The sequence below is a fragment of the Kogia breviceps genome, chromosome 14 (assembly GCF_026419965.1).
Source record: "Kogia breviceps isolate mKogBre1 chromosome 14, mKogBre1 haplotype 1, whole genome shotgun sequence".
Classification (NCBI taxonomy): Eukaryota; Metazoa; Chordata; class Mammalia; order Artiodactyla; family Physeteridae; genus Kogia; species Kogia breviceps.
Window position 1 is genome coordinate 36,040,263 of NC_081323.1, and position 13,850 is coordinate 36,054,112.

General features: G+C 40.9%; 1 protein-coding gene across 13 annotated transcripts in view; it reads left to right on the forward strand.

Moving 5' to 3' along the window:
• The window catches only part of TASP1 (taspase 1), a 374,267-nt gene that overhangs the window by 187,001 nt on the left and 173,416 nt on the right, over positions 1-13,850 (forward strand). For 9 of the 13 annotated variants that reach the window (XR_010836312.1, XR_010836313.1, XM_067011978.1 and 6 more), the window contains one exon: positions 4,233-4,343. The exons of the other annotated variants lie outside the window; for them this stretch is intronic. Coding sequence is in view for 7 of the 9 variants with exons in the window: in XM_067011978.1 (XP_066868079.1) it covers positions 4,233-4,343 (111 nt within the window). In the remaining 2 variants the exon portion in view is untranslated. The remainder of the gene's footprint in view (positions 1-4,232; positions 4,344-13,850) is intronic. 13 annotated transcript variants of the gene reach the window in all.

The following is a 13,850-nucleotide window of genomic DNA, read 5'->3' on the forward strand; positions in this document are numbered from 1 at the left end:
TCCCAGTCACGCCCTACAGCACTTGCCTGGATTCATTTTCTTCACCGTACTTCCTACCAACTGGGTGGATTTCCTTGTTGATTTGTGACTTTATTACTTGTCTCCCAACCTGCTCAACTTGATGTGAGCAGGTACCTCATTTGTTCACTGCCGTGTCCCCAGTGCCCGACGAGCCCTGGCACATCGTACACATTCATTGGATTAATTTCTCTAAGAGGTGAGTGGATCAGGAAGGACAAGGAGAGTGCATGGGAGTCCTGTCGGTGGGGATGATGGGGCGGAGGCAGGCACAGGCGCAGGCGCACCCAGAGAACTGACAGGACTTGACGTGGTTTGAAGAGTTGAGTCATTGGAGAGGGAAGAGGTAGAAGGTTCTGAGCTTGGGTGAGCTGTGAGGACCCCAGGAGAAGTGACCAGATTTGGTGAGAAAGGAGCAATTGTATAGATGCCAAGACTTTGAGTGCAGGTGGGGTGGAGCTCTCCAGCAGGCGGTTGGGACATAAGCTTATCCAGAGTTTCCCGTTCTGAGAGGCTTTGCTGCAAAGCAGGCAGAACCATGGGCTTCAAGAGACGTGGGGGCAAGCCTTCCTCCTCAACTGTGGCGTGGCTGTGGCTTGTCATTGAACCCCTCTGAACCTCAGGTTCCTCATCTGTAAAGTGATCATAAAATGCCTTCTCGTGGTGGTTCTGAAAATTAAACTACAGAACATGAAAACATGGAACTAGGGCCTGACACAGGGTAGTTTCTCAGTGACTATTAATTCCCTGTCTCCTTTCCCTCTTGTCTAAGAGGCTGAGGAGTAAAACTTTACCCTAGTTCCGCAGTATAAATCTGTGTTGCTTTTCTTTGCAAAGCAATGTGTGTGTGTGTTTTAAAAAGGCAAGCAGTACCCCCAGGCTTACACTGAAAATGAGTAGTTCCCTGTCCCAACCCTCCACAGCCCCCTCGTTTTCCTCTCCCCGGAAGCTACTACTTTTAACTCTCTTCGCTATTTTTTCTCAGACTTACACCTATAATTCAATATGACATGTTTATACTACTATTTCTTGATTTTTCAATTTTAAATATTATTTGGATATCAGATTTAGATGTTATCATCTTCACTCCAGGGAAGGCAAGGACTTAGTAGTTCCTTTATACTTCCAACATCAAACCTATGCTCACCCACACAGGCCTTTTCTCCTCTTAATGTATTATATCCCTATTTTTCAGTTCATCAGTATCATGAGTTTATAGTTTTTACTCTAGCTATTGACATCTGAGCTACATAGTGAGCTGTTCATTTCCTGTAGAAATTTTTATTTATTCTGCAGTTAATATTTGCCTCACTTTTTTTTTTTTTTTAACCAATCGCTCTTACATTCTCAGCCTTCCCACAAAATCTGAAACATTTCTCCTCAATAATTTCAAATGCAACGTGTATCTTATATGTTTAATTTTTTCCCCTCCTTGGAAATACCTTTCCAGCTTCCTCTGGCTCTCTGCTGTTTTGGTCTGTTGGCTTTCCAAGCCTGTGTGTAGCTGTGTGTCACCCAGGAATACTTTTGTTTTGGATCCCCTGTTTGCAGCTCTTCTTTTCTTTCTCATTATTTTCGTTGCTCCTTCATTTTGCTGAGGCACATTCATCCTACAGCTTTCTGAGAAAGAGTGCACAGGAGGTGAATTCTTTGAGACTTTGTTGAGCTTTATTCTCCTTTCACGCTTGATGGACATTTTGGCCAAGGGTAGAATTCTAGATTGGAAATAATTTTCTCTCAGCATTTTGAAGATAATACCTCCTAATCTTCTAGTTCCCAGTGTTGCTGTTGAGAAATCTGATGCCATTATGATCCTCTTGCCTTCCCTGTGATCTTTTTTCCCCATTTGGAAATTTTTAGACCTTTCTCTCTTTCCTCAGTATTTGATATTTCATAGTGATATGTCTCCATGGCACTCTTTTTTTTTTCCCTCATGTGTTGTGCTGGGAGGTTCATGAGCCTTTTCAGTCTGAACACTCATCCTTCAATTCTTGGAATTGCTTTTTAATTATTTTTTGAAATTTCTTCCCTTTCATTTATTTTCTCTCTTTGAAATTCCTCTTATTCAAATATTGGATCCTCTGGCCTATTCTTCTGATTAAAAATTTTTGTTTTCTCTCATTTATTATCCTGTCTTTTTTGTGTTTCTCTTCTTTTTTCTTTTTCTTTTTCTTTTTCTTTTTGTTTGGCTGCGCCATGCAGCTTACAGGATCTTAGTTCCCCAACCAGGGATCAAGACTGGCCCTCGCAGTGAAAGTGCTGAGTCCCAACCACTGGACAACCAGGGAATCCACCTCCCCATTTTTTTTTAAAATTGTGCTTCTGATCAAAGTGTTTGCCTAAGTTTTCCCTCTGTTACCTTTTTGCTTGTTTGCTTTCTGTGTTTCCTGGAGGCCTAATGGAAACAACTAGTGATGCTAGGTTGTCTAAGTACCAAGAAGCTGAACTGAAAACCTTCTGTGTATGAGTCACACTTGTCATCTGGAAGCCCTCCCCATAAGGCAAGGACAAGCTATGTTTTTAGGTTCTCTCAAATAGGTCTTTACTCTTGAGCTGGTTGGAACTGAGACTTGAAATACTCTTGAGACTGGAAAGGAATTATCCAGTCTCTTGCTTGGAGGATATCAGCCTACCTTCTTGCATCCTGAGAGCCTATGAGTGAAGGGAGCTGGTTATTTCACTGTTTAACATAAAGGCTCCCCTTTAGCCCCTGTTTTCAGCATGGAGCCTCCCATCTGCTCTGGGCTGAGCCTGATGACCCCAAGTCTCAAGTCCCTCTGGTTCAACATCTCTAGAGAGTAAATGTCCTGCTTTCTCTAGGGTTAGGGAGGAGTAACTTCCTCTCTAGGTAGGAATCTGGGGCTCGAGGTCAGGGGTCGGCAAACTTTTTCTATGAAGCGCCAGAGAGTAGATTTTAAACTTTGTGGGCTACACTGTGGTCTCTACCACATATTCTTCTCTTCCTCTTCCTTCTCTTTTTCTCTCTCTTAAAAAAAGAAAGTTTAAAATGTAAAGCAAACACTCTTCGCTTGCAGACAGCACAAAAACAGGCTGTAGAGCAGGCAGGTCATAGTTTACTGACCCCTGGTCTAGAGGATCCTTTTGGACACTCTCGACCAACGATCTTTATTCCAGGCCCACCCTGCACCCCTGCCTTCAAAAGAACTTGATGCCTCCAATTTCTGGTCCTTTTTATGACAAAACTGGATGGCTTCTTACAGGTGTCCCTTGACTCCAACCAGCCTCCCCGCCCCCCGACCCATGGAAGCTTAGGTTTCAGCTTTCCCAGGTCCACTAGGTGAGCAACTGCTTGTCCATCTGCTTTCTGTTTTCTAAAAGGTCAGTTTTTTTTCTTGTCTCTCTCTCTGTCCTTATTAGGCCATGCCTTTTTCCCCTTCCCTTTCTCCCAGTTTACTGGCATTTGAGAAAGGAGTGGAGATAAATGCATGTGTTTAATCTACTGAGTTTAACCAGAAGCTCCCCCCAAATCCAATTTGGTTGGTTTTTATTTTTATTACTTTCTTTGATAGTGCTTGGGCTCATTTTGCATTTGTTCTCCACGTGCTCACTTGCTATGCCAGATGTTCGAAGAAGATGTCCTTGGGGAGGAAAAATGAGGGGTTTTAGAAAGCAGCGTTCCTGAAATGCTCACAATGGTTTAGTTTGTGTGAGATCTCTGCGAAGCATGGTTGTTTCTAACCACCAGACTCTCATAATAGAAATACAGTTTCACCCTTATTTGTGTAAACCATCAGGAGCATTTTTAAATGTCTGTAATAAAGTTTGTGGCTTATTGTTTAAAGTTGAATTTAAGGTAGTAAATCAAAGCTTTTGGTGGCATGCCTCTGACAGCAGGGAGAGCCTGGTAAGTGATCCCTAAGAGCTGATCAAAGGGAGCTGCTGAGCATTTTTTCCTGTATTTGTGTTTTGGGCCTTTAATCTGGCAGCGTTTCCAATTCCATTCTGAATATGGTCATGCACACTGCACCCCCAGTCAAGTCTTCTTGGAGGCGTCTGGCACTGTCTTTGCCTGTTCGGGCACAAGCCTGCCTTTGCTATCCCGCCTGTACAAGGTACGAACAGTGGCGAGTGTCAGAAAGTGGGCATCTTTCAAGAGCTTATTCGTACCACACGTTTGTTCCAGTAATCAAATGAAAATTGAAAGGGAAAAGAGTAAAATTTACTGAAAATGACCACTAGTCATTTCTGCCTAGGCTCACCTTTCCTGGCCAGCGAAGACGGCGTGCTCGGAGGAGTGATTGTCCTCCGATCCTGCAGATGTTCTGCAGAGCCTAACTCCTCCCAAAATAAGCAGACGCTTCTGGGTAAGTTAGACAAACACATTACGTGGGTGTCTTTCTCTTTCATTTTTTCCAAGAGATGGAAAGATTTATATCCTTAAGTCGATCATTTTAACCTATGGTTGGGCCAGATGCTCTGTTGATATGTAAACATCTCTATTCCACTGCCCTTTTTGCCTAGGTCAACATCTACAAGGTGAATATTCATTTCGGAGTATATGCTTATAGCATATTTTTCAAATGGTCTTAGCACCTAGCACCTTTACTAAAGCCCAATATTAAGACTATCGGACCATGTATTTATACCCTGCCTTATTTGACAGAGCGTTTGAGATGACCCATAACAATATACACAGTAACATAGAGAGAAGCTTCTTCCTCTTCCCCTCCCCAAAAGGAATCAGAACTATGTGAAGAGCTACTGGCCTAGAAGTCCACCCTGGCCCCATGGCTTATTAGCTGTGATGCCTTTGCGTATCATTCTCACTGTTCTATGCCACTTCCTCATCTGTACAATAAGGATGTCTGCCCTGCTCTTCTTATGGAAGGGTCCCATGAGTATTTTCCAGATTTGCAGATGTCCATCCAGATGTGTGATTTTGTGTCTAGCAAAGCATACCAGTGGGGATGGAGCCCAGCCCACCCTCCAGTTGCCAAGGCACAAACTTGTGGGGCTGCCTCTGCCCATGGGGGTACCTTTTTCTAATTCATTCATCCAGAGGGGCACACTTTAAAAAATCTGCATAAAGATGCCATGTAAGCTAGCAGGGAGCCCTGTATGTTGTTATTTTTTTAGTTGACTTTTTAATTGAAGTGTACACTCAGAAAAAATTGTTAACTGCAACTGCGTGGCAAATATTACAAACTGAACCCACCCATGTGACCAGCATCTAGATAAAAAATAGAACTTTACTGCAACTCTAAAAGCTCCCACATAACCCCTCCCAGTCTCTCCCCCTTTCAAAGTTAACTACCATGCTGACTTCTAACACCATGATTAGTTCTATTTGATTCTATATTTTGTATAAATGGAATCATAGAATATGTATTCTTGGTGTCTAATGTCTTCAAGGAAATGTTAAACCTGTTAGATTCATCTGCGTTACTTGTGACAGCAGTTTGTTCACTTTGATTGCTGTATAGTATTACATTACGTATGGTTATAGCACTCTGTAGTTATCCATTCTTCTCTACGCATTTTTTTATATATATATAAGCACTACAAGTCATTCTCAGTGATGTGGTACTTCAGCTCTTTGTGTAAAATTCCTTTTATCAAGTATGGTTGGTACCTGATCTGTATTGTATGATTGTTGTGAATTGTTGTAGTACAAGTCCCTACATATCTTGAGGTTTTATAAGTCAGTAAAATAGAAGACTGAGCATTTCTTATGAGAATAAAAAGTATTTTTTCTATAAAAGCCTGAAGAACTTTCATAAAATCTCTCATCTCATTTGTCAAAGGAAAGAAAAAAGCACTTTTATAGGAAATGCCTCTTTCTCCACCTGGACTCTGATCACCAACTTCATTGTTTTTCATGCTATATTTTCTTTCTCTTTCCACCCACTACACTTGCTACCCAGGTTGCTCCTGGCAAATGTGTTGTTTGTTTGTTTGTTTGTTTTTAATGGCCATCGTTTGTTAAACTGAGGCAAGCAGCCACTTGCTTCTTCGGTATCTTAATCATTGTCAAAACCTTTGAATATCTTCCACAGTTAGGTAGCAGGGAGTTTGCTTTTAAAATGTGCAGAGATGTACCTGGGCCTTCCATAAAAACTCAGAATAAGTCTTTAGTACTGGGAGGCAGGGTGGGGGACAGTTATTAAAACTGCTTCATAGACTGTTGCTAGAATAGAGTTTCTGTATTTTTTTGAGCCTGGACTCTCGTCCATTCAAGTTAATCCTGAAAATTGTAAGGGTTTTTTTTGGTTGTCCTTTCAATTTTGGTGGTGTAGTATAGAAATGCATATTTTAGGATAAGTCATAGAATTTTAGCTCATATTAAATAGTTTTTATCACCAAGGTAGTAATTTGTAAACTGATTCCTATGCTCTGTCTCAAGAAGAATGAAAACTGTCAATTTATGAAATTAAGTGAAATCTTGCCATTTGTTAAAGTTAGCTGGAGGGACTGATGTTTGTGAAGTTTATCTACTAAAACCTGGTGAACTTAGGCTCCTATCAACTTATAGGCGCTACCAATGACGTGGGATTTTACATATTTTGCCCTAAGAAAGTTACATATGTTCAGTGGGTGGTGAGAAAGTAAACGTGGTACAGAAGGATAGAAAGAAGATGTGAAAGTCACCTTTGCCATCCAGTTCCCAGAGCCGCCAGCTTCTGATTCTGGTTATTCTCATGGGATTCACCTTCACTCTCTAGGATGTGCTTATGCTTCCATTTCTCAATCAGTAACTAGTGACTCCTTCGGGGGAAAAAATTATGAACATAGCTCATACCACTCCCCACCACCTCTCCGCATGACTTTTGTGAGAACTCTAACTTGAAATCGTATATTTATTATATTTTATTTCAACAGTAATGCACTGTTTCTTGATTCATCAACTTTCTATCATCTCTGCCAACCATCCCTCACCCCTTGGACTATGTAAGTTTCCTTCCTCTTCCTCCCTGACTCCCAACCCTCATCTCAACCTCTAGGAACCATGCCATTATTGTCATAGATAGTAACATTTGCATTCTGTCCTACAGGCAGCTTGCCTTCTATGCTCTGATTAGATGTTGATCCCAAACAGTGACAATTAGTACCAGCATTGACAGTATCAAAATTATATTAATATTATTCACTGCAGATTCCAGTAGTAGAAGATTAGACCCATCAGAAGGGAAGTGTCTGCCATAAGCCTCTGTCTGTAAAAGGAGAATGTTTCAAACATCAAGCTCAAGTGGGTTCTCCTGTGCTTTACCATGTTAATTGCTCCACATCAGGCCGCAACTTAATTTGCTTCATGTTTGGACCATGACTTCACATTTATCACTTTATAAAACTCTCATGAAAGTATAACTTCATAAACTCGTGGCTCCTTAATGTTTGGTAATATCTAGTAACCAGGAGGCTCAGAAATCTTTTGGTCCTACACATCCAAATAAAGCAAAACAATTCCCCAAATTAAACACACACACACACACACACAAAAAACACTTAACTGCTATATATTGTTCAATCACTTTTTTTGTCCCAAGAATAGTATAATCAAAACAATCTCTAACTTGAGCTTTTTCTGTATTCACTCTTTTCTGAAAATCATCAATAGCATTTCCATTACACCACAAAAGCAGTTTCAATCAGACCCCATTGCTACTTGATGGAGTTTCTAGGAAGCCATTACCCAGCCTCCCCTCTCGACAAATACATCAATTACAAGGGCCCCAGTGGGCCACTTCTAGAGTGAGATGACTCAAATACATGCATTTTCAAGGTCTGTCCTTTATTTACTGATTCATGAATACAGTTGGAGAATCTCAGGTAGAGAGGAACTTTCAAAGTCCTCTTGTGTGACCTCGTTATGTGTGCTCTGTCCATAAATTGTTCAAGAGAGATGGAGCTTAATTCCTCTCCACTTGTGACTCTCTTCCAATATGTCAGAGTGACAATGTGTGACTTCTGAGGTGAGGTCAGAAAAGGCAATGGCCCTTCCTTCTCTCTTTCCCGGTTGGATCACTCACTTCATGAAAGACCAGCTGCCATGTCATGAGGACACTCAAGCAGCACCAGGGAAAGGCCCCTTTGGCAAAAAAACTATGACCACCTTCCAACAGCCAGCGAGGCACTGGGGCTTCCTGCCAACAGTCTCAGCTCCGAGTGAGCCTTCAGATGCCTGAGACGGAAATCTCATGAGATCCTAAAAAAGAACACCCAACACAGCCACTCCTGAACTCCTCATCCACAGAAACTGAGATAATAAATGTTTATTGTTTTAAACCGCTACATTTTGGGGTAATTTATGTATGCAGTGATAGATAACAAATAAACCTTTTAAATGCTTTTAAATGCTTTTAAATGCTTTCACTGCCAAATGGTCCTCTGGTTTGTCTAAAGAACTACAGTGACAAATCAGGAGCTCTGTTGCATCTTTAGGCAGCTCAGGCTGTCAAGACTTCCGTTTGCATCAGTGATTCCGCTTCTCTGCTTTGAGGTCCTCTTGGACAAATGTGATCGGCACTTTTTTACTCTGCAGGCCCCTCATCACTCTTTTCCAGACTGTCTCCTAAGCCTCCCCAACCTCTAGGATCCCCACCTCTTATCTGTCTCCCACCTCCATCCTGCCACCAGACGTCTCTCCCTCTATGATACATCTGTAGTGGCCCAGAGAACCTGACCACGGGCTCAGAAACAGGGGCAGTGGGGGGGAGAAGCAGGCTGCCCTGAAGCAGAAAGGGTCAAAATGAGAACCTGACCGAATTGTGGCTTAGAGAGCCACACCAACCCCAGGATCAGAGGGATGGTGGCCAAAACAAGAGCTGCGGAAGTATATATAACTTACTACAAGTTTAAGCTAAATGTTGAATAACTTTCTATGTATGCTAAAATAAAGCAAAACATGTATCTCTTACTGTCGCTCCCATGTTCCCTACTTTTAATTCTTCAATGAGAAAACACACACACGGTCACACTCACTCCTACCTCTGCTGGACATTTCCCTAGAAGATAGATGGGAAATGCCCAAATCACTTGCTGGGAAAAGCCCTCCCTGATCTGGCTCCAGAACATGCTTTCAGTGTCATTTCCTACTAGTCCTCCTTTTCCTCCACTCATTTCTGATGACCCGAGTTCTGGCAACTCCAAATTGCTTGGTCTTCTTCCAAAGGGTCATGTTTTTCCCCCAGTAACTTTCCCATGCTATTATTACCTGTGCTTGGAAAGCCCTGAGCTAATTACATTCCTTCTTTAAGACCCAGGACGGATAGGAATCTCCTCAGAATCCTTTGGAAGCCCTTTCCCGAGGTTATTTGTTCCTTCCTTGTGCTCTTTTTGCAACATATAATTTCTGTCCTTTGTAACAGTCACCATGACATCCTAGACATGTATTAAAATGTCTGCCCCTCCCTCTAGGCCAGCACTTCTTAACCTTTTTTTTTGGAACTCAGTTATTTGAAAGACATAGATCACAGGTCTTTGAGCCCCAGTGACTCACGTGGAGGGTACAGGGGTTGGAAATATCTTAAAGATTCCTCTGTCTCTGAGCATCACACCACCAGATTGTGAATCATTGGAATGCAAAGACTGGGTCATATCCAGCTTTGTACGCACCCTCCATTGTAGGCTCCCAGGAATTATTGGAGGAATAAATTAAGTGCCACATGGAATTTCTTTTGTGATTATTTAGCAGATATTTTTAAAGAAATTGACCACTATTCCAGAAAAGTGAAATGTCACATAAAATATCCTCACATGCTCTTAACAAACAAACAATATGGGTCAGAAATGTTGGATAATGACGAGTGTCAGGGAACAAGAAGATTTGGAGACAGTTTAAACGGATCTCAGAAGACAGCCTTTGCAAACAGCCTTGTAAAAGGACAATTTGGACAAGAATGTGTTTGCAACACCCATCCCACCAACTCCCACCCCCCAGATCATGAGATGCTGGCAAAGCCCAGCCTACAAATCACTGCTTTAACACAAAGCAAATGCTTGTTCCTGGAATGAAATAGCTGAAAATCATTAATTTTCTCTCTGCTTTTAGAGAAAAAAACAATATACTTTTACCTGCTAAAGTACAATTGCATGTTTTCCAGGCCTCTACAGAAGTGCTTTATTGAGGCTGCTATATGGTTAATAATTGTGTAAACAAAGACACATCAAGCCTTCCAGTGGAAAAACTTAATTCTTTTCCATTGTAAGCTTATGAATCAATACAAGTAATAAGAATATATGCAAATATATGGCATGAACAACCAGTCTCACTATATGGGTGCATTTTTTCCCTTGTAGCCTGCCTTCACTGTGCTGATGGGAAGCCCGACAGACCCTGTGAAGTTTAGAGGTTCCTACCTTAGAGTGGTTAATAGGAAGCAGTGAGTATGAGGAACAATGCGAAATAGACTCCATATATTTAAGGAAAATCTTAAGCAATTCAAGATAGGAGGCATAGGGGCTAGTAAGGGTGAATATGCTGTATGTTCGGCCAGCGGCCTTTGCCCCAAGCCTGTCTGGCCTTCTTGCTAAATAGATTGAAGGCCCACAGTTCAGCTCGAGCTTGGTCATTTGATGAGCACACGTAATAATTGTTACTTTCCCATCAAGTCACCCTCACCTCACTCAGGGAGTAACTTCAGGTTCTTTGCTGCCCAGGAATATGTTCATGATGCTGATAATTAAGTTTTGTACATGATATTGTTTCTACTGTCCAGCTACTCCTTTTTTTCCCTGGATTTTCATCTTTATTGTGAAACTTTTCATGTGTTTTTAGAAGAATGTAATAAATTTGTAAGTTAAAAAGGATAATAGTGAAACGAACACCTGTGGACCCGCCACCCAGCTTAAGAACTTGCCCATTCCCCATATCTCTGAAGCCCCCATGTGGGCCTGTCTGAACTTTATATAAATGTTGTAGCAGGTGATTTCTTCTGTGAGAATTTTTGCAGCTTCTTAACATGATTACCTGAAAGGATAATGAGTCCCTTTATCATTTTAGACTTAGCTCGATCAAGTCAACTGTTCTTCAGTTACCAATGAGAACTGAAATGAGGCATTCTCCTCCCTTCTTTTCAGATCGGGCAAAGTTCTTTATCCAGTATGCTTCTTGTCACTGTTACGAAAACTTGCCATGATTTAAAAATAAAAATTGTTAGATTGAATTGATGCTTCCTGGAACATTAAAAAGATAAAAGGTCATTTTACTGTAAGTTAAAATTCCAAACCGCCTTTTGATTTTACTGGCATTAAAATTTTGGTGAGCACATATAAATGCATGTACTTCAAAGGAGCTTCGTTCTCGGGGCCCAGCAATATCCCTTATTTCCATTTCATGGCACATGCCACCATGAGCACTTATGACTAGGCATTCTGCTGGGCTTACACGATCATAAAAATAACCCTCAAAGAGAAGGCAAATTAGCTATTAGACTGGTAGTGGGAAAAGAGGTACTTACGGTTGGTTATTGATGTTAATACCTTGTCTTAAAAATATAACTAAAATTTTGTTCTGTAAGAGGGTCCAGTGTCATGGTTGGAAGCTGATTTCTTTATCGCCTCAGCAGTGCTTTGGGATTGTTACATCTTCACTATAGTCTTAAGAGATAGGCTGGCATTTTGGTTCTTATTTAAGGATCAGATGGAAAGAAGTGAATTAAGTAACATTCTTAGTTGCAAAGTGAATAAGGCAGACATGATATTTAAACTTTTCAACAACTGAGTTGCATTAACCTGTTGAGGTAGTGCTCTGAGATTTATATTTTTCAGAACTGGTTTTCATTTTTAAAATACAAAGATGTTGATTACAAAAAGCTATCATTTGCTTTGTTTGCTTTATAACAGAACTTTTCTTCTGTTAAATATTATTAATACACTTTAAAAAGATTGGAAATAGATTTTCATTTGTAATTTTTTTCTCCATCATGAGAAGTATACTTCTAGCTATAATCTAACCATATAGTTTTTTTTTTTGACCACAAAGTTTTCCATCTGAAATAAAGAATACAAAGATTTATGAACAGAATTCTAGTGATTATGTAATTCTTATTACTTTGGTTCTCCTAAAACTCTCAGAAAAACATTTTGACAAATTTTATAGTCAGTTTTCATCTGCTCAAAATGTAATGTAGATCACCTTAGTACGAAACAAATCCTAAAAAAATATTCGTTGAATGAATGAAATCGTGTTTCAGTATAACTTGTTTCACTGAATGCTTTTCTCTTCAGCAGAGAACTTCCGAGTCCCAGCCATTGGCCACTTATTTCGTCAGTTTCTAATACAATAAAATGATAAAATAGGAAGAGAATTGAAATGTCCTTTGGGGCTTGTTTTACTCTTTGACCCACATCCCTCTCTTCCTTTTTCAGTCAGCATCTTTCTTTAGTCTTGAACAAATGGAGTGAGCCTTGGAAAGAGGGAATAATTATTTTCTTGGCTTAGCATAAGTGGAGTTCTATAGAACTCCATCCCCATAGCTCCCCAGACAGTTCAGTGGTGAAAGTTTTTCAGGGCAGCAAGCCAACTCAAAGCTACTTCATGGCCATAATGGGACATGCATTGTATGAATCTTAAGGATTCCATGTCAGGACAGTAAAGCATCCTTGAATGAACCCCCTACTGGGTTATAAAGAACCTCACCACCCAGGGGAAATCTGCAGAGACAAGAAGAAATTGTTCTATTTACAGTTCCTCTTCCTTCCCATTTAAAAAGTGAATTTATCTTTATTTAATAAGGAGTAACTTAAACGCTATGCAAAATGTCCTAGGGTAAGCCATTTGACCTGGGGCTAAGGAGTGGCAGCTGACTTGGCAACTGCCCAGCCCAAGACGGTTCTGATTTTAGAGTTTTGTTTTCCTTGCAAGAAAGTCTGGGATATGAAGCCAGGCAGAGAGGTTTGAAATGGGTGTGGGAGCCAGTGCAGCTGGGGGTTGTTAACAACAATTGGAGAACAACTTTTTTTTTTTTTTTTTTAAAAGGTGGCTGAGGGCTTCTCTCTGGTCAAAAAAAGAGAATCTGTTTGAATAGAAAAAACTTGCTTTGCAACTCTGGTAAGGAAATTTTGTTTGACTTAATTTAAACAGGATGACATGTGACTCAAAATGTCTCAGGCAGTGGGGGGACCCCAGACTGAAGTGGGGCTGCTCTCGGACATTATACCCCTAGGTGAATTCATTTGTTCCAAAGCATTAAATACAACTTTCCAGACAGGCTGGCCTCTAAGATTATGTACAAATCCATTCCAACTGTCCCTGTAAGGCCATTAACTTGCCATTCTTGAGGAACACATGTACAGCACATCCACACCTAATCTGTTCTCTGGCGCTGGAACAGGATCAGTAGTGTTGACGGTTTTTCACATTGTGCTGGTGTGTTGGGACATGATGTGAAGTCACTCGGTGGAGAAGAATCCTGCCAAATGCCCGTGTCCGTCTTTCATATGTTAAACCCATAGCTTTAGGTGTTCTTAACGTTTTCTAATGGAGGTCTTTTCGTGATCTGGACATTTCCAGTAGCCTCACCATCCCTGGGCTTTGGCTTTCTAAAAAGCCTTTTTCAAATCAGTAGTTGAGGTGTAAACAGCCACCAGCCACTACCAAAGGAGCGTGGTCATTACCGAGAGGCCAGGGCTTCTCTAAATGGAAATCAGCTTGAGCTTGACCACACCAAACACTATTTCAGACAGCACATTCACAGGCTCAGACGTGCCGCCCCAGGCCACTCATAAACTCTGCACGTTGCTTGAGTTCATGGTCCCCTACATGTAATAATTACACAAGGAAAAGTTCTGGTACTGTGATATAGCATCTGCCCAGTTTGTTTTTATTAGTAGTAGAATCATTTCTAAAATACTGTTCCATAAAATTCAGTATT